Source organism: Ursus americanus, chromosome 20, assembly GCF_024610735.1.
Source record: "Ursus americanus isolate L20-20 chromosome 20, mUrsAme1.1.p, whole genome shotgun sequence".
Taxonomy (NCBI): Eukaryota; Metazoa; Chordata; class Mammalia; order Carnivora; family Ursidae; genus Ursus; species Ursus americanus.
Window position 1 is genome coordinate 21,679,371 of NC_142146.1, and position 25,889 is coordinate 21,705,259.

Genomic DNA, 25,889 nt, shown 5'->3' on the forward strand with positions numbered 1-25,889 from the left:
TTTTATATATATATATAGGCTCTTCTATTACTTTTATTTAAGCAATAATTGGAAGATTCCATGTGAACAGTGGGATTACTGATAATTATCAGAATAAGTATTCGGGCTTATTTAGAAAAGGATTTTATGTTTTTGTATATTTTAGATAATAGTTATTTCTCATAATTATCTCTTGCAAATATTTTCTTCTAGTCTGTGGCTTGTCTTTTCAATTTCCTGACATGGTCTTTCACAAAGCAGGAGTTTTTAATTTTAATGAAGTCCCATTTATCAATTATTTCTTTCATAGATTGTGCCTTTGGTGTCGTATCTAAAAATCATAAAGCAATTTTCATGTATATAAATTTGCCGGGGAAGGCAGAGAGGAGTCTTCTTTTCCAGTTTTCTGACAAGTGACACTTGTAATTTTCTTATCTATGGATGTTGAGTGGGGTAAACTTTTCTCCTTCTTGTGGTTAAAAAGAAAAATGTTCTCTTTCTTCAGCACCTGTTGTCCTGATGTAGCACCTGGAGCACACTCTATCTGTAAAAGTTCCTCCAGGAGAATGGCCTATTATTAAGTTGATATTCTTCCTTACCAAGGCTGGTCTGTATGCATATAGTTTGTTTTGACTGTTCATTAACATGTGTAAGATGATGGAGAGGAAACTATGTTTCCATTAAATAACCACCCTCAGAAGGAAGTAAGAAGAAGCTGCCTGTCTATGTGGAGGGTGGAGGAGGTGAGCACTGATGTTGGGGCTGATCAAGAAGCTGCTGCTCCAGCAAGATGAGGGAGCAGCAGCTTAGCTGGAGGGAAATCCTTTGCATGTATGCATCCTTTATATGACTGCGATGTAATATGAATGAGCATTAAAATGGGGTGGGAATCCTCTGTGCTCCCCATTTATCCCTACCCTGCTGTCATAGTGTTTTTATTCGTTATGATCTCTTGCTCCCTTAGGAATCTACATACTATAACCTAGCTCAGGTCAGAGAAGGCAGTCTCCTCTTTTCACAAGGCCACCACCCAAACCCATGACAGAGAGCAACACCCAATAGATTGTAACCCTTCCTGGGTACTTGGATGAGGGATCACTGAATGTGCTATGGCACTAGGAGCCCAGAGTAGGGATGGCCACCAATATTCCCTAACCCAAGATAAATTAGGATGCATGTGCCTAACCCTGACCTTGGCCCCATCAAGAGTGAGGGAAAACTATACACCCCCCCCCCCCCGCCAACACAAAATTGCTGCTGTGGACAGAGGGTGATGGCTGCTACAATGTGGGGTCAGGAAGGGGAAGGCAGGGCCTGGACACCACAGAGTGGGGACTGGACAGCCAAGGACTCATCCTGGGGAGGCACAATGGTGGTATCTAAGTCAAAGCCCTAAACACCCACCTCCCTGACATATGCTTCATTTTCCTAATAGAGTTTACTTGCCAAACACGAAATCAAAGACATAATTAAGGATGTCAAGACAATGACCACAGAAAATTAAATTCCAGAAACAGGGTCCTCCTGAGTGCAAGGTCTCATGCAACCGCACAGGTTAAATGCCCTTGAAGCTGGACCTGCCAATAAAAGTCTTGTTTCCAGAATATGTAAATATATAGTATGTGCATATTTTTACATTTTAACCTCTAAATTTCTTTTATATAACCCTTTTGTGAATATGATAAAAATTCAGGTTATGAAACTATTGTTAAAAAGATTTAAGAGAGATGAAAATTTTGTGAGTTTTAGTAATTACAACTCAACAATTGTCAAAAGTTAGCACAGCTTGTCCTTGGTGCTGTTCCACCCCCATCCTCTTCTATTTATTTTATTTTCATGTTAGAAACAAAATATATTGATTTATGTCTAAGTTGCCTATTATTTGACATCCTTCTTACATAATTCCCTACTCTACCTTTCCAGTCTTCCACTTAGGGTTGACCTCAAATCTATAGGATTTTTGACCAATGGATTATATATAGTTAAATTGAGTTTAATATTTTTTATTAGCCTGTATATAGAGATGACATCTTTTACATTATATGTAGATATATTCTGGAAACTCCAGCCAGTAGACTTGAACAGACATTTCACCAAAGAAGTGTGTATTTATGGGGTGCCTGGGTGGTTCAGTTGGTTGAGCGTCTGCCTTCCGCTCAGGTCATGATCCCAGGGTTGTGGGATTGAGCCCAGCATTGGGCACCCTGCTTGGCAGGGAGCTTGCTTCTCCCTCTGCTCCTCCCCCCCAGCTCATGCTCTCGCTCTCTCACAAAAATAAATAAATAAAATCTTCTAAAAAAAAGAAAAAGTGTATATATACCTTTTCCTTCCTTTAATATTACATTCTTGAAAAGACAAAAGTAGTGACAAAGAACAGATCAGTAGTTGCCAGGAGTAACAAGAGTGTGACTACAAAGGGGTAACTCAAGAGAGTTTTGGGGATGTGAGAGTATTTTGTATGCTGATTATAGCAGTGGTACACAAATTTTCATAGATGTTAAAATTAATGAAATTTTACACAAATGAATTGCACAAAGAGATAATTCTAATAAAAACATGTAGAGTTGTCCTACCTCCTAATAAGATAAAAATAAAAATATTCTTAGCTATGTGTTATCACTTTTCATTTATTTCATTAGCAAAATTCAGCAAAAATATAATACCTAATGCTAACAAGAGTTCAGTGAAACTGACATTTTCACATATTCTTCATTGTAGTATAAAAATGGGTATAATCATTTTAAAAGCTGTCTAACAATATAGATGAAATTCTAAGTTGTTCTTAATCTTTGAAGCAGTACTTACGTCTTTATGACTATAACTTAAGGAAATTATCCAGAATATATACAAAACAATATAAATATCCAAAGATTTTTTATTATAGACTTGTTTATAAAAGTGAAAAAAAATTACAAAGAGCCTAAATACGTAATGGAATATTGCACTCATTCAGAGTTCCATGGAACACTGGTCCAAAAGCTTTGCGATAAAAGGATTTGGTGACCAAATAAATTAGGAAAACCCTGCATGCTATGTTCTTCATTTGTAAAGTTACAATAAGAATCTATACATTAAAGTTTCTAAGATGTCTCTCAAGCAGGAAATAAATATGCTTCTTTATTTAACCCAGATTTTCTAAACCAGTTTTTCCTTAAATCTCCTATTTCCCATGTAATAGCTGTTAACATCTTGCATATGAATTTTAGGAAAAGCAGTGTTAGAATAATTGCATTAAGATTTTAATGTTTTTCTCTGTTTTGAAATTGGTATGATTATGATACTTTATAATAGAAAAATACATAAAAATGGCTAAGCTCAAATTACTCTCTTAAATAAGTTCGTAATCTATTGGAGAGAGAAAGCCATTTCTAATTAATAAAGGCTCCTTGTGAAAGGGTTATGTTAGCCTTATGAATGAATTTCTAAGTGAGCAAAGTGATGGAAAAATTAATTCTGCCTGGAGAAGAAATGCTGGAAAAAGGCATTGAGTAAATAAAGGACTTCCTCAAACTGGTTGAGATATGAAATATCTAAAAGAAAATATTATTAACTTTCTAAGAATTAGAATTTAATTTATATTAACTAATAATTTCTTATGAATGTAGAGTGATATAAACAGTCCTGCCTTATCTGATATTAAACCCTCTCCAGATATATGTAAATATGAACTGTAGAGTCATGGTGGAAAATTTTGGGCTTTAGTTTTAAATAGACCTGCATCTAAAACCCAGTTTTGTTTCTTGGCCAGTGTACTTAAGCACGCGGTTATGATTTGATCATAAAAATGACAAAAGCAGAGTTAGTTTTTAAAGGATTAGAGAGAATAGTTAAGTCTTTAACCTAATGCCTGGTTCATTAGAGGTATCCCTAAATAGTAGCTATCATTGTATCATCAACAACGCTGGTAATACTCTTTAAGCTGCAAGTGACCTAAAAACAAATCAAGTACCTGAGCATGAAAAATAATTTATTTGCACTTATAAATGGGAAGGATCTTGGGTAACTTAAAGAGTGAGGAAAACAAAAAAGTCAAGTAAAGCAGAGCTCAAGTTTGAACACTTCTGGTACAATTCTCTTTCCTTTTCTGTTTCTCATTTCTTCACGACTCTACTGAACTTCAGTATTAGTTACCAATCTCTGTGTAATAAATTACTCTAAAACTTAAAAGCAGAAAACCATATTTATTACCTCACACTTTTTCTGTAGGCTCAGAATTTAAGAGCAGCTTAGCTAAGTGGTTCTGGCTCAGGGTTTCTCATGAGGTTGCACTGAAGATGTCGGCGTGACATCAATAATCTCGTGAAGGCCTGATCGGGGCTGGAGGATCCACTTACAAGGTGGTTTGCACACATGGCTGGGGAGCTGGGGCTTGCTCTTGGCAGGAGGCCTCAGTTCCTTGTCATAGATACCTCTTCAAATGGCTGCTTGAATGTCCTTAAAATGTGCCAACTGGTTTCCCCAGAAGCCTCACGATACTAGATCGGGAGTCACACACCATCATTTTTGCATAAGAGCATGATTACAGAGAGGTGAAGAACATTGGGAACAACCTTGGAGTCTGGCTAGCACAACTTCATTTTCTCAGGCTGTAATAGGATTTCTTTCCTCAGGGGAAGTAATGGCTGTTAACAGCTAACACCGGATTCACAGCTTGCACTGTAGAGAAAATAATCTGAACATAAAATCTCAGCACCTGAACATAAAATCTCACACAGGGTCTTTGAATGGCCCAGTTTTGGGTCATATGTCCTCTTTTGGAACAAGTCACCATGAGTTGCTAGTCCTGGGTCATTCTCCTAACCCCGAGGCCAGGGGCAGGGGATTACAGTTGGTAGGGTGGAAAAGGAGAGGAATGAGTGCAGGCTTTGAGTATGGCTGGGTAGAAGAAAATGACTTCATCATTATCATCATATCAAATTCTATACAGGAGACAATTCTTTTTTTTTTTTTTTTTTAAGATTTTATTTATTTGACAGAGAGAGAGAGAGAGCCAGCGAGAGAGGGAACACAAGCAGGGGGAGTGGGAATTAAAAACTATAGAGAGCTGTATAAAACAAAAACTCATAGTCTATCATAGTATCTTCCAGCTGGAATTAACTCTAGAAGAAAAGTATGCTCTGGAGACACCTCTAAGTGATCACAGTAAGAAAAAATAGTCCTAAGAAGTCAGTATAATACACTATTTAAAAATATATGTAACCCAACCAATAATAATTACCTAACCCAATTAACAATAAAGAAAATGATTTCTGTTATACACTGCCTGTATTTATAAAGAAAATAGAATGCTATGCTTAACTTAATTCATTATGTAGAATCAGTAATTAAAATAATTATTGCTAATTTCACTAAAATTGAGCATATTTCTTTTTTTAAGATGTATTTATTTTTAGAGAGAGAGCGGGGGGGGGGCAGTGAGAGACTGAGAGAGAGTGAATCTCAAGCAGACTCGCTGCTGAGCACAGAGCCCTACCCATAGCTGGATTGAAGGACCTTGAGGTCATGACCTGAGCCAAATCAAGAGTCAGACGCTTAAATGACTGAGCCACCCAGGCGCCCCCAAATTGGGCATGTTTCTTATAGATGAATAATGAGTCATGTAATCTGAAAGAAGAGAATTTGTTTGAATATGAATTTTCACTATTTTTAAAAATTTTTTTATAGATTTAAAAATTTCATAGAATATCTTTTGTAAATAGTCATTGTAAAATAATAGGTGATGTTCTTGCTATTTTAACATAGCTGAATTCCACCCAAAATTACAAGAATGGAAAGCTATCTATATAGAAAGAAAAAAGCCCCATATCTATGTCCTATTATTTATTATTTTTAGTGGATAGATGTGTTTAAAGGATTGCAATTTTATGAAGAAATGCTATAAAAGCATGAGTAATTCATAGACATCAGTTTTATATCTATCAATATTTAATTTTACTGCAATACCACGTGACTTTGGATAGTTCTTGCGAACTTGTTCCGTATTTCTAGGTTACTATTTACATAACCTTGATTGTTTAAAACTCATGAACAATTGCTTTATGAACTTGTAGCTGATAGACATTATGCTCAGTGACCATAGCAAAATCTCTAAAACATGTATTTGGAGAAGTTACCTCTAGTCATTTCAAAAAGAACTTTTCACTAATTTGAAATGAAAGCAAGGTTACCAATATAAGAATTTAAAAAATATATTTGTAAGGAACTATCCTCAAAAAAATCTATTTGCTATATTCCTTAAATGCAACTATCATCACAGAGGGCACAGGCCAGAATAAAATTAATACATGGCTGTGGAATCTGAGCCCAGGGGATGTGCTGAAACATGGACAGAATGTCAGTCTGAACTTCCAATTTCCTGTCTTAGATTTGCTTCTCAACTTTGACTGTATTTGAATATTATTAATATATTTGGCCACAAGTAATTGTTTTAGAAATTACTCCTCAGCAACAATATAAAATCTCAAACTGTGATGGCAACACTTGCCAAGAATACTGTTTTTATTGCTTCATTACACCCACTGGGCCATTTTTTTTTATTGAATATAGTTGGTAAGTGTTCATTTTCCAAACAATGCAAGCACATCAGGGCAAAAGTGTGTTAGACTTAGTAAAGAATAACAGATGGCACATGACAGTTAGCATATACATAGCTCTGTAAGTAGAGCTCACTTTCTAGGATATCCTAATGTCATTTGGAAGGTAGTTTTTGCTTAATGAACAATGGGACACTTTCACCGGGATACAAGGTAATATAGAATCATCTTTTTACGTCCCCTGTCTATCTGTTAACACCTACTTTTGTAGGTGCCAAGCAAAACAATTTGGAGTTATTTAAATTTGACTTGCTGTCCTCCCCTGAAGAGAAACATGCAAGACAAATCTAAAAATGTGAGGTTTCTGGTGGTGAGGAGAATAAAAACTTGTATTCCTGCAACATCTTTCTTTAGATAATGTGAACCAATTTATTCAGGTCTACAAACTCATCCAAATTTATCCAGTATCATCACAACTCCCCCCCCCCCTTCCTTTCTCCCTTGCTTTTTGGGTTTTCCTGCTTGATTCAAATCTCTCCTTAGTTATTACTTTTCCCTTTAAACAGAAGTTTGAATGCTATGAATCGGCACAGGTCTGTAAAATTAAATGTTACTTCACATATGTAAATATCTAAATATTCCTCATGAGAGGAAATGTGTTTCCTTCTGATTTCAGTACTTATTCCATTCTTCCTACAAAATGAATTAAACATTTATAATGTATTTTAAAAGTATACTCGGGTGTGTATGTATAGAGAGAGAGTAAGAGAGGAAGAAAGAAATGAGTCACTCTTACCAAAGGTGATTTCATATTTTAAGAGTTGATTTTTGTAAATTAATTATGGCCTTAAATACTTTTAAACCACTCAGAGTGCCCCATTAGTTAGCATGAGCATGAGAAATAAATATGTATTACCAGTTAATTGAAAAACATATGTTGTTGATTAGTGCTTAGCCATCTTATTTTAATAGATCTCAATTAAATAAATGACTGCAGTGTATTCAGACGACAAGATGCCAGTTAAAAATTGCTGCTAGAAAAAATTACTGAACCAAGAAATGAAGAAATTTCAGTAAAGAACAGCCATATACTTTGTTAACAATTTGCACAATTTGCCTTTTCATATGTGAGGGGATTTTAGATTGTACGGGCTCCTTATTTGCTACAGTCTAGATTGAAGACATCATTAGGCACCGGCTCTAGAGCCAGAGCCTGAGTTCAAAATCCAGCTCTGCTACTTAGTGGCTTTGCCTCTGTTTTCTCATCTGTAAATTTGGGTTAATTATAGGATATAGTATAACCCTCATTGGCAGTTTTTTAAGGATTAAATGAACTAATATTTATGAATTTTTCATCAGTGTATGGCATTGAGAAGAAAAGTGTTTCTAAATTATTAGTTTTTCTTAAACAAACACTCAAAAAGCCCTGACGTTTTCATTAGTGTTGTAAAATATGAATTAATTGTGAACACATTTCAAAGATGGTATTGGTGCCAATTACTCTGAACACTTGCTTTAAACAAGGCTATTTTTTGAACACTGAGATGTAGTCCATCCAGCAGGAGAATGAAATGAAATAAGACACCAGCATTTCAGAAGGAATGGACTTCATGGGAACAAAAACATATCAGGTTCCTACAATCCGCTCATTCCCCCCTGTACACATCTCCCCTGGATACATAAAAGGAAAGACAGATCAAAGTCAAAAGGTTGCTGTTGGTCACATAATCAGGACAGGCAGAATTAAAGGAACTAAGAATTGTATGGTATCAGGACATTGAAGCCAGTCACAACTCTCACAACAGATATGGTCATCCCAAAAGCCAGATCCTTTCTTCAGGCATGGTCTCCTCCATACAGTATGTTACTAGATCCATGCGACCCTTGCCTCTCTGACTCTTTCACGTGCTTTCCTGGTTGACAATCCCTTGAAGTCAGTATTTCTTCATAGATCTGGATGCCTTTTTTCAAATTATTTTAAGTTTCCTGTGAATTTATACTGGCCTGGGAACATTGTTTTTCACGGTCACTTTGCAGATCTCTTTTCCGACCCATGATGTATCTATTTCAAAGGTTAATTCTTCAGATACTTTCTTTACTTTCAAATTCCTCACTTTTCAACTGTAGTGTATATTGAGTAAACTTGCTTAATTGAGCAATTAGAATGTAAAACTAAGTTGCATTTTGAAATAGTTCAAAGTGTGACCTTTTGTCCAGGGATGTCTCAATTTAGGCTGATTCCCAGTTTGACAAAATATTATTATTAAGAGTTGCATTACAATAAGCTAGCAGGAGTTTAGTACAAATATATTCTGTCATGCCAGCTTTCCACCATTGTCCTGTCTTTGACTGGAGAGTTAACTTAAGAGAGTTCTTTAGTTAACACATCATTTGATCGAGAAAACAATCAGTGACAAATTCTCTTTTTTTCCTGGACAAGATTTCAGACACAACATAACTAAAATCTCCCTTACCAGGGTGTTTTTCCATATGGGACAGGAATCCTTAAAAAAAAAAAAAAGAAAGAAAGGAAGAAAGGAAGAAAGGAAGAAAGAAAGAAAGAAAGAAAGAAAGAAAGAAAAAAAAAAGAAAAAAAAGAAAAAAAAGAAAAAAAAGAAAAAGAAAAAAGGTCATGAATGCTGAATGGTTTGCAACATTTTAAATATTTGTGAACTGTTTTGAGGGGAAAAAAAGTGTCACTTATGCATGCTTTTTGCGCACAGAATTGTAGTCTAGCTTCCACTAAGGCTGCAATAAAAGTTTTACTGATAAGCATCACTGAGTTAAAAATGAATCTGAGCCTGAGAATACTGTGTCTAAACATTTATCTGTTATGGTGTTTCATTTGGCTAAAATGTTCTCTTAGTGTGTTCTGTTTCCTTCCCAGTCCATTGTTGCTCTATACCTTTATTCCCCCAAATTTACAGTTTTAAAGTTTCCACAGCCTTTTCCATTTTCATCACTGGCACTTTGGATCAGATAAAGTAGATCACTCTCTCATTTGGTAAATTATATTTATAATGAACTGAAGTTGATAATAATAATCAATGTACAACAACATATCTGCTGATTTCAGCATTTCTGAAAGGAAAGCCATCTTTATTTAACACATTTTAATTTAAATATAACTCAAAAGATAGGATTAAAAAAGGTTTTTTTTTTTTCTACTTAATAGCCACATAGCACTACCATGAATTTAAAAATTAGAGGTATATGGCATGACAAATCTATAAAACCCTGAGTGTTAGGGATTTTTTGGCAATCTATGCACTTGCCCATTTTTGACTCTTGGGCTATCAAGATTTTGTTTGAGGAGTTTAATTCTGAGAGGTATCAATCAAAAGCAATAGTCCTTTTTTTTTTAAATTAAAAAAAATCTGAGTACAGTTGATGTACAATGTTACATTAGTGTCAGGTGTACAACATAGTGACTTCACAAGTTTATACATGATGCTGTGCTCCCCCAAGTGTAGCTACTGTCTGTCACCATACAATGCTATTAAATTATCATTGACTATATTCCCTATGCTGTGCCTTTTATTTCCATGATGTATTCATTCCATCAGTGGAAGCGTATTATCTCCTACTCCCCTTCACCCATTTTGCCCATCCCTCCCTCCCTTCTTCCCTCTGGCAACCACCGGTTTGTTCTTTGTTTTCTGCTTTTTGTTTGTTTATTCATTATAAGTGAAATCGTATGGTATTAGGCTTTGTCCATCTGACTTATTTCACTTAGCATAATATCTTGAGGTCTATCCGTGTTTTCCCAATGGCACAATCTTATCCTTTATGGCTGTGTAATATTCCATTGTGTATATATACTACATTTTTCTTTTCCATTCATCTATTGTAAATGCTTGGGTTGCTTCCGTGTTTTGGCTATTGTAAATAATGCTGCAGTAAACATAGGGGTGCATATATCTTTTTTGTTTGTATTTTCTTTTTGCTGGGTAAATACCCAGAAATTTTAATTTTTTGAGGAAACTCCATACTGTTTTCTGGAGTGGCTGTACCAATACATTCTCACCAACAGTGCGTGAGGGTTCCTTTTGTTCCACATCCTCACCAGCATGTGTTTCTTTTCTTCCTGATTTTAGCTATTCTAACAGGTGTGAGGTGATATTTCATCATGGTTTTGATTTGCATTTTCCTGATGATGAGTGATGTTGAACATATTTTCATATGTCTGTTGGCCATCTGTATGTTTTTGGAAAAATGTCTATTCCAGTCCTGTGCCTATTTTTTAATCAGATTGTTTGTTTTTTTGTTGTTAAGTTGAATGAGATCACTATTTTAGTTGGCTGTTAACCCCTTATTGGATATATCATTTGCAAGACATTGCATGCCTTCCCCCATTCAGTAGGTTGTCTTTTTGTTTGGTCCACGGTTTCCTTTGCTGTGCAAAAGCAGTACTCTTAACAATTAATCAATTAAAAGCGGTAGTTTTATAAATGAATTAATCAATTAATATATAACATACATTGCTCAAGATTTGAAATCTGGCACAATTAGAGGAAAATTAATTGAGAAAATAGATGTGAAAATCATTTATCAACTCTTGAAGTTCAAACAAATATCAGATTGAAAAAAATATTCTAAAGGGAAAACACAATGTTGCAGTGAGGTCAATAATGGAAACCTGGGTAGGAGTGTAAAATATGACTTTCCCAAACTGGGCTACATTTTGTAGCATTGAAGGAAACAGAGATCATTTGTCCATCTCTTTCATTTTACAAATGTGGAAACAGAGCCAGAGGGGTGAAGGAATTTCTGGAGACTACACACCTGAAAAATGTTAGGATAAGTACACAAGGATAAGCCTTGCTCTTTATGCTATGAATTCATGTTCAGAGCTCGTTAAAGTGATCTTTGGGTTCACCAGAGAATTAGAATTGATGTTTAGGTAAAATCCAGGTTGATATAGTGAAACTGTGATTTTGTATCCCATATCTCTTCAACAAATCTTAACCTAAATAAAAATTAGAACTTTCATTTTTTTAATTAACGTTTTCTGGAATATAAAAGTAAAATAACAAAAACATGAAATACATATATTGTTGAAAATTGAATTAAAGAAAAAACCCAAACTACAAGGAAAGTGAAAAAAAATCTCTAATTGCTCTGAGACCCAATATTTTGCTAAATTCCATTTCAATTAAAAAGCAACATTCAAAGGGGAAATTATAATTTATTTGCCTATTAAAAATTTTTAAAGATTTTATTTATTCATTTGGTATATATGGAGAGAGAGACAGAAAGAGCACAAGCTGGGGGAGGGTTAAAGGGAGAGGAAGAAGCAGATTCCCACTGAGCAAGGAGCCAGATGCAGGGCTTTATCCCCAGACCTCAGGATCATGACATGAGCTGGAGGCAGATGCTTAACTGATTGGGCCACCCAGTGCCCTGACTACTAAAAAAAAATTAATGAAAAAATATGTATTAATGGTGGGATATAAATATACTTTTGTAAGAAACTTCATTTCTTGAAGAATCTTTGTTAGTGAAATGTTTCATTCTCTGGAGATCAGAGCCTTTGAAAAGAGCAGAATCCATCTCTTTATCTTTAAAAGGATTTCATTTTAACTACTCTAAATGGATAAAAGTCTATTAAAAAACAAAAAGAAAAGAAAAACACCCAGCAAAGAACTTTCTTAATGATAGTACTGTATGTAGCCTACATTATTCATGATGTAGTTTAAAGTCATGTAGTATTATTCTTTCATTAAGAGAAATGAAAACCACCTTCAATTTAGTAATATTCCTTTACATATTTTAAGAACATTATTAAGGTTCTTCTTAATCTTTTTTTTAGGTCTAAGAAACCTAATTTGTTATAATTAAAATTTATGAATCCGCTATCTAACATTTAATGGTCTTTCACATCTCTTCTTAGACCTATATTCACATCTGTCATGTCTCTATTTGGAGCTTAAATCTGAATATAATGCATTTGAGAAACATGAGTATAATGAAATCTTTACTGAAGTCTTCACACAAAAAAAACCCTGTTTATGTGTATAGTTGTGTTCTGTCTTAAATTTAACACCCTGCATAACTTTTTATTTATAATAACTGCTATAATTTAACAAAGTCATTTAAAACTTGGATTGTTTTTATTGGGTCTAGAATTATTGAGCTCTACAAACTTAATTAATGATCTTCAAGCTTATCATCTTGGTAATGGAAAAACTATGTTAAATAAGAAAAAATGACTACTACATAGTTTTGTCTTATTTTTTTAAATTTTGTCTCATTTTTGAAATGATTTTTAGGTCAAATTTGACAGTGATATATTAGTCAATGTATTTTGTATAGAAAATACAGTTTCAACTTATATGGCAAATCTGAACAATTTGTGGATCCCTGCACTGATGTGTTGAGTGTGTGAATCAAATCCAGGCTTGGAAGGGAAGAGTGTCATAATTAATTAGTGATGTCTGCCATGGATATACGTCAGGTGATTTAGACCTTCATGGGGGGAATATTTTTCTATTTGTTTTACTTGAATATGTTTTATATGTGTGAAGTTCAGAGACAGCAGATATGTGTTAAATGGAAGTATTTAAGGAAGAAATGACTTAAATCTTTTTGAAAAAGCTGTGGTGGTAAGTTGTTGAGGACTTTTTCTTAACAAATACATTTCCTTGGAAATTTGGGTTAATTCCAAATTTTACTGATAGAATATAGAAGAGTTAGTAGACATATTAGTTATGTATTGCTGTATAACATTGTTGTAGTGAACTGGGGGGCTTAAAATAGCACAGATTTATGATCTCATAGCTTCTAAGCATCAAGAATCCAGACGTTTAGCTGGGTTCTCTGGGTCCTCTGTCAACTTGCAGCTGATGAGCAAAAAGAGAAAGGCTAAACATAAAAGTTGTCTGATTGGCTAGTTAAAATACTCTTACTCAGAATCAAATAACTCAGGGACATACCAATTACTTTGTGTGGGCTTAAGAGTTCTGGAACAAAACAGCTGTAAACAAAACATATCATCTGAGAGCACAGGGCTAATGGCTACATGAAATACTGAATAAGAAAGCTGATTAAAGGAAGTGGTGGCAGACCTTTTAATTCCTTTAGGTTTCTAGAACTTGTTTAACAAGATATAAGCCAGGGCTCTGGTCTCATCTAAGGCTTGACTAGGGAAGAAACCACTTCCTCACTCATTTTTTGGGTACCATGCAGCTGGTCATGATGGCCTCAGTTTCTTCCTGGCTACTGATCAGAGACTACCCTAAGCTCCTTGCCAAGTGGACCTATCCATAGGGAAGCTTGTAACTTGGCAGCTTGCTTTTTCAAAGCTAGCATCTCTTCACCTGATGGGCATTACAATCTCATCTTATGTAACATTATCATATTTGCATAATTGCATACATCCCATCACCTCTGCCATATTCTATTGGTGGAAACAAGTTGCAGGTTCTGCCCATACCCCAGGGGAGTAGACTATGCAAAGGTCTGACTACTATGACTAAGACTATCTTAGAGCATGTCTGCCACAGTTGGAATGCACAAATTGTTTCAGGGAACTTTCATTTGATATGAGAAAATATTTTTATGCAGTCTGAAGATATTCTGAATTATCAGTAGTATCTCCTGTAATCCTTTGATACCAGGACAGGGGTGTATGAAAGGAATATTGAACTAAGAGTAATTATGTCATTCATAAGAATGGTTATGATAAAACTGCATATCATGAGAAAGTCTGTATTATAAAAAAAACTAGACATAGACAATAGCTGAAATCACACAAATATCAAAATATGTCTGTAGAAGATAAAGTCCATGAAAAAAAAAGAAAGAAAAAATCCTGGGACTTTAAGTATTATGAATAAGACAAAGGCAAAGCTGTTTCTTGAAATAAATGAATAACTAAAGCATCCAACTGCTGAATTTGCAAATCTAAATCTTAATTGCAATAAATACCAGTTTTACTCTTTCTTGGCATGGAACTGATCATCACGTCATCCTAAAGTCAATATACCCTACATTTTCACTCTCTTCTCAAACTCCACAGAGTACTAGGATATTTGCTTTTTGGGAGTGCTAATATCCCCAAGTGCCTAAAAGGCGCTGCACACAGAGGAAGGGCTTTAAATATGTTTGTCAAATCATTTTTCACTGATATTCTGGGTTCCTGGTACCTTCAGTCACAGAACTTTTCATCAGATAAAAGCCAAAGAAATCTCTCTCTAATTTAGGTCTTCAGAAGTTTTTCTGGGGCAAGCCACTCTTAAGTTTTATATAAGCTCTTTCAGATGCAAAGTAGGATACAGATGAAAGCACAAAGATATTTGGTGCATTTTCAAGGGAATAGGGTTAATATTTAAAACAGCATCATAAAAAATATAGCGTGGGAACTCAGAAGCATGGCTCATAATCTGGCCTCAACACCCTGGTAGCATGGCCGGGATACTGGATAGCTTAAATCCCGGGGGTCAGATTTTGCCAAGAAGGCCCTGAAGTCATGACTGTTTTCAAAAGAGATTCCTAAAATAAAATAATAATAATAAAATAATTTTAAAAGGCCAGAATATATCTGTGCCTTATTTGTAAAAATATATTGTCATTATGAAGTTTTTTTAATAGGATTTTGAAACTTTAAGAGATGACATTAATTACATTGAAATTTAAGGTACATCTACTGAATATTGGTTTTAATAGAATGCCTTTTATTAAAAAGATAAGACTTGCCTTTGTTTTTATTTTTGAGATTAAACAATGAGCTCTTGCTGGGTCTCAAAGATAGTCTAGCCATGATTTCATGATGGGTCACTTGAAGAGTAAGGTAGGGTTTTCTTTATTTGAGGCCTCACACTAAAAATTCTGATTCTCAGTTTACAATTCTGAAAGCCCACTGCCTAAGAAAGGGAAAAGAGTATATTTAAAAGTTGCATTCTGTATCTTATCCTGACATTCCCAGTTTAATTTTGTATGTGAATCCTTGAATATTTAGTAAGCCTTTCTTCACCTTGTGAAAACCATAATCTTGTTGAGACTGACACATTTGGTTTAATGCCATGATGTAATAAAAACTGTAATTGAAATAATTATCCATTAACCTTGACTTGTCTCATGTAATCTTCTATAATATCATTTTCCTATCATAAAAGTAAGATAATACTAATTAAACTGTCCTAATTTTTAAAGTTCCACACTGATATTTAAGTCGGAAAACTATATAAAACAGTTGCTGCTCATTAATAGAGAACTTATAGTAACATGATGATTAGATTGATTTAGAATGTCTGCTTTTCTATGATATTCCTCCAGTTTATTTTTAATGTCTAAGGTTTGTAGCTAAATTTTGGTGAATTTACTTGGAATTAATTAGATGTACTATATATATGCATGCCACAAAAGATGAATATTGTATATATGAATATGTGTGTATGTGGTATGTATTTACAAAATTACAGTAATGCTATTTTTATGCCTAGTGTTATGGGAATCTCCAGATACTGTAGTTTTAATTTTAAATTCATACTGCACTCTAGTGGGGAATGAGATCAATGCAAAGTTGTTCTTACGTTGATACTTTAAAATAATTACATAATTATGGACTATTTACAGTTTTAAAACTGAAATGTACAAGAATGTTGTGATCTATAATTTTCTCAAAGATGAAATGCTATAAATGTAATTAATATGTTATGCATATAATTGATATACTTAATTTTTGACCATTATAGTAAAATATGATTTTTTTCTAAATTAGACTTGAAAACAGAGGAAAATTGACTACTGAAATAGTTCATTTGATTTCTTGAAGTGTATCTGAAATATCTATCTGTATCTATATAGCTATAGTTGTAACTTAGACTATGTAAATCCTAATTTAGGGAAATGTTGAATAAAACTAAATCCCTCATTTTTCTTTTTCTTTTTTTTTTTTTTTAAGATTTTATTTATTTATTTGACAGAGACAGACAGCCAGCGAGAGAGAGAGAACACAAGCAGGGGGAGTGGGAGAGGAAGAAGCAGGCTCCCAGCGGAGGAGCCTGATGTGGGGCCCGATCCCATAACGCCGGGATCACGCCCTGAGCTGAAGGCAGACGCCTAACGACTGTGCCACCCAGGCGCCCCTAAATCCCTCATTTTTCTACCAAGAAGAGAAAAGAATGATTGACTTTCTTCCATAAATTTCAAGAATGACGATTAGATTTTAAAATATTTGCTTGTTAGAGCACCTGGGTGGCTCAGTCAGTTAAGCGTCCAACTCTTAGTTTCAGCTCAGGTCATGATCTCCATGGGTTGTGGGATGGAGCCCAGCAGGGAGTCTGTTTGAAAGAATCTCTCCTTCTGCCCTTCCCTCCTCTCATGCTCTGTCTCTTCCAAAATAAATAAATCTTAAAAAAAAATAAAATATTTGCTTGTTATATTTCATTTATGATTCTAATTTCAAGAAGCAACTTCATTGAAACCTTTGACAACAATGTTTGTCATCACTAGAATCACCTTTCAGATACCTAATGGCTGTTTTATTTTAAGTTGTATCAAATTAAATGAGTGCTTTTAAAATCCATTTACAATATTGTCTCTGGAAATTTTATTCCAAGTAACCAGTATCCAGTCATGTAACAGTAGTATAGTACTATTCTTCTGAGTATTTTGCCCTGTGAATACTTATTCAAGATGTTCACAACTTTTCTCTGATTTTTAACATGACCTTTGAAATGTTTCTTCAGAATGACATCTTACAGTTGTAGTTATGAGATTATTCTCACAAATAATGATTAAATCTTTGTTTTATTTTTTTGCCTTCTTTTTTATTGAGCCAGTCAAGTAAAGTCATGGAAGAATGAATTGCAAACTCTATTATAAGGATTTGTACAGATTGTACAAGTACAATTTCTCTTTAAGTGAAATGGTCTAAAATTTCATGTCCTCCCCCAAAAGTACTTTTTCTTCATAATAAAGCAATTGAGAAAGCTCTTTATTATATAGTAGACTCTGTAAGGAACTTAATATCAGTAGATTCCTCTTCAGAAAGATAATATTTTAGAACAAACTTTGTCTTACATTTGAACAGTATTTAGATGTTTGCTTTTATTTTCTCAAAGAAATTGATTTTGAAAGAAATAGACAAAATTTCTCACCTCTTATCCTTGTATAAGTACTATCAAAACTCAAGGAATTAAAACTGCTTATTAATAGAACGTATGAGTTCTGGTTTTTTAGTAGCTAGCTATTATCCACCTGAACTATTCATTTTTCATATCTATAGATCAAATGTATATTTTATGTTCATCTAATGACAAATGACTGCTACATACATGGTCATACCAAGGTTTCTAAAGGTATTTTTAGTGTTTGCTATTTAGTTATGCCGCTATTTATAGAAACAGGTCTGTGCTAAATGTGTTCTATATTGTAAGTCCCTATCTACTTCACTTAAAAAAAATTCTATGGTAGGAGAAGCCATCGAAAAAGCAGTAATCATTTAGTTTAGTTTATTTATGCCATTTACTATTGTATGATTTTATAGGTCATTTGTAAAACCCCTTTTAAGGTATGGTTTATTGTGCTCTAACCTGCCTGTTGGCAGATGTTATCTACTGTCACTTCGTAATATTGTAGAACCTTAAGATTCTTGAAATTTTAAAGGCTTATCATTTTGATAAGTTAGCAGATCCAAGAACAAGGGATAAAGGCAACTATGGGCAAAACAGTAGAACCTGGCTTGTTAACTTTGAAATAAAACACTGAAATTATCTATGGAGAAAGTTTTCCACTCAATTAAATTAGGTTTGTTTGTCAAATAATACACACTCCTGTAAATGCTTCTAATTTTATATTCATGGTTATTGATGGTTTTGGTAGGGTTGAAATACTAACCAAAAGTGGAGTTTCTGAATTCTTAATTACATGGAGATTGGTTGGGTAACACTGTGTGTGTGTGTGTGTGTGTGTGTGTGTGTGAATAGCTTATTCTTCATTCTGATTGGAACTTATCATAAATAGAAAAAAGGCCTCAGTTAAGGTGTGTTAAGTTTTTCATTAATGGGTTGGTTGGTTATTTAATAGACAAATTGAATTCAAGAAAATGGCTTGGAACCATGGTCCATATTGGATTTCTCACCTTTTCCTGTCTGAATTGCATTTACCTCCCCAGTCATATGTAGGGCAGCTGGAAAATTCTGGGCCTTCCATTCAAAGATGTGAGCCTTTACACTTTAACTTCACATATGGCAACTGAAAAGAGATGAAAATGTAATTTTTAAAAAAGTTTTAATTTAATTTAAGTAATCTCTGCACCTGATGTGGGACTCAAACTCATGGCCCCGAGATCAAAAGTCACATGCTCTTCTGACTGAGCCAGCCCAGAAAATGTAATTTTAAGTGAATTTGAAATACAGAGCCAAGATGGTGGGCCACACATGGGCCTCCCTCACCCTCCCAATCACACAATTTATTTTTCCTGCTTGGAGATAAATGAGCAAGGGATGAGGAAAAGAAGAGAAGCTTCTTTCTTTGTTCTTTCCTAGTGTACAAAAGTTCCAAAGAAATTCTGGCTTGATGCATCAAGAAGACAGAGAATGGTCCCTGACCTTTCCCCAGTCTAAAATAAATAAATCTTTTGGGATAGTTTTAGATGTGTAGAAAAGTTGCCAAGTTAGTAGAATTCCCATATACCCCACCCACCCAGTTTCTTCTATTGTTGACAGATTAGTATGGCCCATTTGTCACAACTAATGGATGAATAATAATACATTAACATTAATGAAACTGCATACTTTTAGATTTTATTTTATTTATTTATTTTTTACCCAGTGTTCTGAGTCACTTTCAGGATTCCATCCAAGATACCACCTTTCATTTACTTTTAATATTTTCTTTGGCTCCTTTGGGTTGTGATAATTTCTCAAACTTTGTTTTTGAAGACCTTGAGTTTTCAGGAGTAACAGGTATTTTGTAGCATGCCCTTCTTTTTTTTTTTTTCTGTTGGTTTTCTCATGCTTTGACTTGGGTTGTGTGTTTTTGTGAGGAAGACATGTAGAGGTGAAAAATCATTCTCAACACGTCATTTTAAGGTTACATGCTGTCAACATGACTTATCACTGTTTGCTTTGATTACATAGCTGAGGTAGTCTTTGTCAAGTTTCTTCACTATAGAGTTGCTTTTCTCCTCTTTCCATATTTTATTTGGAAGCAAGTCACTAAGTGTAGCCTGCTTTTAAGGGGTAGGTAGTTATGTTCCATCCTTCTTGAGGAAGGTATCTATTTAAACTATTTGGATTACTTCTTTATGGGGGGTTTGCATCTTCTTCCCCATTTATTTTTTATTATCAGTATGTATTCATTGATATTTTATATTTAAAGTATAAAGTATTTTATACTTTGGAGTATAATCCAAAAATATGGTTTTTAGTTGGTTGTTCCAGCTTTGGTCATTGGGAACTCCTTCAATTGGCTTCTATGTCTATTCTCCAATTTGTGATTATTAATAAGCTGGGTTACACCAAACCAGGGTTAAGGTCTGTTACCCTGGGAGTGGAGTGGAGAAGAAAAGATCAGCAATTTTCAGGGCAGTCTTAACACCAAAATCTGGTGCTTTGGTTCAAGTTATGACATTTCAGCTTCTACCTTAGAAGGTTCCCAAGTGGACCAAAACAATGTACTGTAAATCAACTTCAGGAACCTTGTTGCTTCCCAGAAAAATATTATTTCCACTTTTATTTTTCTCAAATTATGCTCAGATATATGGTTTAATATAGCTTACCAAAGGTGAGTTCTCTTATGTACCCACCTTTTATTTCTGTGAATCATAGGATTAATTTAAACTTTTTGTCTACAAAATTCAAAACACACACACACACAAGCAAATACTTAATTCCTACAATAATCATCCCTAAGATAACTCTAATCCTGAAACCTATTGCATGATACAGTCTAGATCCACATTATTGTGTAAAGCCACAGACTTTCATAGTGTCTTCAGTGGTTCTGAGGAATAGAAGTTAGGTGGAAAAAGAATGAGTTAACCGATAAAATAATTTGGGTTCCAAGCTTAGTTACCTAAAGTCTATGTAGGACCACTGAATTTTTTTCTCAGTGAAACTCAAATGAGCAAAATTTCCCTTCCAGAAGTTAAATGATAATTTTACTATATTAGGAATAAAGATTACTTATGCATATCGCCTCCTACTTTAGAGAGTGCCATCAGAAACATTGCTGTTTTCTTGCAAATTCTATAAATGTTTTGCGATGTCACACCCTAGTCACAAGAATTTATTCAAGGTTTCCTTTTTTTCTAATGTTCATGCCACATAGTTAATATATCCTACTTTCTAGTTCCTTTAAGAGTTGTTACCTCACCCCTTCCCAGTGCAAAATTAATTGTTGACTCTGGTGACCTAGTCTTCACTTTCTTTAGTGATGAGGAAAACCCTCATGTGTAAGCAAATATATATCATAGCCTTGGTAGAAAATTTCTTCTTCAGTATTTTCTCCCACTAAATTTTTGGCAGACATTCTTATTTTATAGGTCAAGGTGGAAATGTGAATCAAGGAAGAAAATGTTTCTTTCCAAACATAGGCATATACTTATTAAAAATGATGTGTCACAAAGGCTCATGTACTGGGAATGTCTGTGTAGTCTGGCCTACTTCTGACAAACCTACCATTCATTAAATAGGATATAGGTTCTCTTTTTTGCCTTATTTATTTCAAATATATTGATTTTTAAAATAATAAGTGTGGTAAGTAGTCATTATGTAAAATTTTGAAAATGAGGAAAAGATGTAGGAAAAAAGCCAACTCCAGTCTCACCATTCAGAATTAATTACTATCATTTTTTTCTAAGTTTTATTTAGAGTTTTAGATAGTTGTAAACATTTGTAAACTTACACCTTGTGTTTGTTTTTAAATTATATAGAAAGAATTTCCCATGTTTAAATTTTTCCAATCTGTTTTATTGGGTATACAATATCACCGTGAGTAAATGCACCATCATTTACTTAATCTTTTTCATTACTTAATGATGTTTGAGATAAAAGACTTTAAAAATATAAATCAGCTCTAGAAGGGAAAAGTTTTGAATACAAACCTGGAGTAGATATTTAAATTCCTTTTCAAAATATATAATACGAAAAGCTAGGGGCACCTGGGTGGCTTAGTCAGTTAAGTGGTTAAGTGTCTTCCTTCAGCTCTGGTCATGATCCTGGGGTCCTAGGTTGGAGCCCTGCATTGGGCTTCCTGTTCAGTGGGGAGTCTGCTTCTCCCTCTACTTCCCCCTGCTTGTGCTCTCTCTCTCTCAAATAAATAAATAAAATCTTTAAAAAAATAAAATAAGAAAAGCTAATATGTTTAGTATATATTTTGCTTTAACTAAGATTATGTAATCATTTCACAAACTCTATTTTCAGTATGACCACATAAATTATATGTTTAATATTTTGTAATAGGGGCTACATCAGTAAGAAAGAGGAAGCTTCCTTATTAAAAAGAGGTTAACATATTTTAAATAAACTGGTCCTCCCAAAAGCATGAATTATATTCTTACTTTTACTCCTTTTGGAAATTAGATACTTCAATATTCTTTAAGAGATTCAAGTATTAGGGGTTTGGCTTGATTTAGTAGGAAAATTTTGATTGTTAAAATAATGTTGACATTTGTTACCTCATTCACCTGATGCCAAAGCCCATCTTCTAATGACCTTCTTATCATTATCAGTAAGTTGAATAATGGTAAGGACCATCCTCATCTTGCTTATCAGTTTATCTCCAGCACCTAGGAGATTGCCTGCCACACAGTAGGCAACTAATAAATGCATGTTAAAAGAATTGTTGCTTTCCTCTGCCCATATAATCAATGACAATAAATCCTTGAGAAATCTGGAAAATTGGGATGGGGGTATCAAATCTGGACCATAAGAGTTGTACACAGTCCCATGTAGTGAAAACACAGAAAAAATTTAGAAAGGAGCCATTGTTTTAAGTAATTTCTAAATGAATAGTAAAATATGTATTGCACTAGTTACTTACTTATTACCATGTTAAAGCCAGAGGTACTGGAATTGTCTGTGGCCCTTTTCTCTTGGATTTAAGTATACAAAGCATATATTTATCCCAAAATAATATATTCCATTGTGACCCATGGGTAAGTTACACTTTTTGCACCCTACCTACAAAGGTATTTTGGGTATTCAGAATCTCTTTTGTGTTCCAGGTATAAAATACAAAATTTTAGGTACTGAAACAGTTTCAGCATTTTTGTATTTGTAGAATATATCCATCCAGATGTAAATGACTTTACTTGATAGGCAAGGAATAGAAAAACAAGAGAAAGTTATTTAGTTGAATCAAAAGAGATATATCTAATACTTTAATACATGCTAGAGAACAAGGTGATGAAGAATTTGGGATTTGGAGATTAATAAAACTGAATGCTTATCCCAACTGTACCATTTATTTTTTGTGTGACCCTAGGCAGGTTATTTACTCCAAACCTTAGTTTCTCTAGCGATGACACAGGAAAATCTATAGTGCCTATTCTATTGTCAAATGATTGCATGAAATAATGCATGCTAGACCCGTGTCAGAGCTTTAACCCACTATCTGACGTAGAAAAACCAAAGTGAAATATTTCTCATTTGTATTCCATTAAAGAAGCTATCTACTTTTGGATAGTATGAAAACGATGTACTAAAAAGGGAGTAAGTGGAAATTTTGAATTCTTATTATCTAGAAGAATGCTCATTTGCTACCCAATTCAGTACTATGAAAGAGTCCAGAAGTCTTGATCAGCCGGCTCATAAATTCCTTTGTACCCCTAGATTTCACATGTACACATGATGGAGAAAGTGAGGCTGAATTTTTACCTGATGACTTTGAAGAAAAACCAGAAAGAGAAAAGAAACATACCAATTTCACTTTGTGCAATGTTTGTAACATTCAGCTGAATTCGGCAGCTCAAGCACAAATCCACTACAATGGCAAATCACATCAAAAGAGATTAAAGCAACTGAGCAATGGGATCCTGAAAAATGACAATGGTAAGTTTTTCTAAAAATATATTCTCAATTTTACATCATCAACTTAAGTTATTTGTGTACCTGCAGATGTAAATATAAAAGAATGGACTAATCTATTTTTAAAACCAGGACAGAACGTTAAATAAAAGCTTTATCAGCACAGTACATTAAAAGAAATAATCTCTCACAGTGTTTTGGATGAAAAGGGGAAATTTTGTTTGTTGCATGTATTTTATTGTATTAGTATTGTGATCACGGCCCTCCAAGATATTTGCTGCAATTCGAAAAAGTTGACGTTAGAGTTCCTTGATGTTCACCTTTAGTGTAGTTTCTTTGGAAATGGATATCCTTTTAAATTTTATATAAAACAGTATTTAGAGTTTTTGGTTTTGCATGTTAGGGGCAGGGGTAAGTTAGTAAGATTGCAGTTAAATTGAGAAAGATACATATCTTATGAACTAGGTGTTTTAACAATAAAGTATGATCTGTCAGTACTTACAGGTTGTTTGAATTTGCTAGTGAAAATTCATGGTTTGTTTAATTGTTTTAGAGTACTTTTTGAAAGTGCATGTTGAGTTTTGGAGTAAACAGATTTTAAAAGTAGCACAAAAATATTTTTGGAAACAAATGCAACTTTATTAGAAAAAGCATGGAGAGGTGAGGGAGAGGAGGAGTGGATTCCTTTGGAAAGCTAAATCAATATCAAAGAAAATGTTACAATATTGTATTCTGGTTAGATGCTTCATGTTTGATAAATAAGATATATTTTGTCTAAATTTTAGTGGCATTTAAAAATGAGACTAAGTTTTGATCTGTTGTCATGGTTTGGCATCATGAAGATTTTTTAATATAAATTTATAGTTTGCTTCAAGTCTACCAAATAATGAGAAGAAAAATAGTACATTTTTAAAATGGAAATTATTTCTGCCTTGCGTTGTGTTTTTTAGTGTGGCTAAGCTAAAATATTCTAATAGAAATTCTAGGACTCCATATTTCTCTTTCTAATGTATGGCAAACAGTTAATCTTGGATGTTATTGGTCAAAGACATGTAAAAAAACAAAAATAGTCATCAGAAAATAATTGAGAATTACTCAATTCTATAGGCCTAGGTTGAACTAGTAAGACTAGTTCAATTATTTCTTAAGTCATGTTTTAAAATATATATATTTCACAGCCTCTGTTTTGAACTTATGTTCTTCTTATGTTTGACATTTGGGTACAAACATCTGAAGCACAGTATGATTCAATTTCAAGTTGTTTTTCTTTAAGTCTGTATTGTTGGAGGTAATGGTGCCAGCTTTGGTGTTTTCCTTCACCTATGTTTATATTGACAAACCTCTTTTGGAGGAATAATAAATGATATCATAGAAAGAAACTGAGACAAAAGTCATGCCTGGCTTAGAAACTCAAATCAGAGACAGTCCCAGACAAAATTTAGAATGGTCAAAGGTTTTCAAATCCTAATAGTAGGAATGAGTTCCCTTAAAGTTGATGATATTAAAATCATTTTATCAGTGCATTTATTATGGGCTAGTATTGTGGTAAAGTCGTTATATGCGTTTTCTTACTTAATTTTTCCTTACAACCACAGAAATGTTGCCATTATCTTCTTCTTATAAATGTGGAAATCAAGGATAAAATCGATTAAATAGTGTGATGAGGTTCACACAACAATTAAATGGTCAAACTAGCAATCAAACTCAGGTCTTATTCATTTACATACCTACACTTCTGAAGTTTACTGCCTCCTCAGAATGAATATTCTGCAGAAACTGTGCTTTTCTTTACTCAAAAAGAGAAATCATTTCAAGAGAACATAAAAAAATCCTATCGTATTTCCAACAATGTATTGATCAATACGAGGCTTAACAAAATTTATTGCTACATTTTCTATTTGTATTTTTTTTCCAGGCCCTTTCTAGTAAAAGTCAGTTAAACAACCATGAATTAATAAGAACACTTGGTTTAGGTCATATTAGTTTGGTCTGGAATGATACTTCAGAGGCGTGCTCACCTTTATCTGCAGGTGGATCTAACTATGGGCAATGAGCCTCACAACAGAGTTGGTACCTTACATTAATATAGAAACATATTATTTCTTATACATATTCCTCCATCTCCCCACTCTAAAAGTGTGCTTTTTAGACCTGTTCAGAATAAGAGTTTACAAACCTTCTGTATCTATTAATGGTAATTCCTTTACCACGCAGAAACCAAACTAAACATGGAATTCCTACAAATAAAGGACCCTATAAATTCTTAGTTGAGAACATTATCATTTTTCTTTAGAGAAAGATATGGAAATTGTTTTATTCTTCTTCTTGAATGTGCATACTTGCAAAATGGACTGCTGTAAACTGCTTCCATTTTAGAAAATCTTCAATCTAGATTTCAGAT

The 25,889-nt window shown here is 33.9% G+C and overlaps 1 protein-coding gene across 1 annotated transcript in view; it reads left to right on the plus strand.

Moving 5' to 3' along the window:
• LOC148108389 (uncharacterized) overlaps positions 1 to 24,781 on the plus strand; it is a 217,757-nt gene extending 192,976 nt beyond the window's left edge. Inside the window, exon 3 of the mRNA XM_087870017.1 lies at positions 23,294 to 24,781. Coding sequence (XP_087726143.1) covers positions 23,294 to 23,526 — 233 coding nt within the window. The 3' untranslated portion in view covers positions 23,527 to 24,781. The remainder of the gene's footprint in view (positions 1 to 23,293) is intronic.
• The last annotated feature ends 1,108 nt before the right edge of the window (positions 24,782 to 25,889 follow it).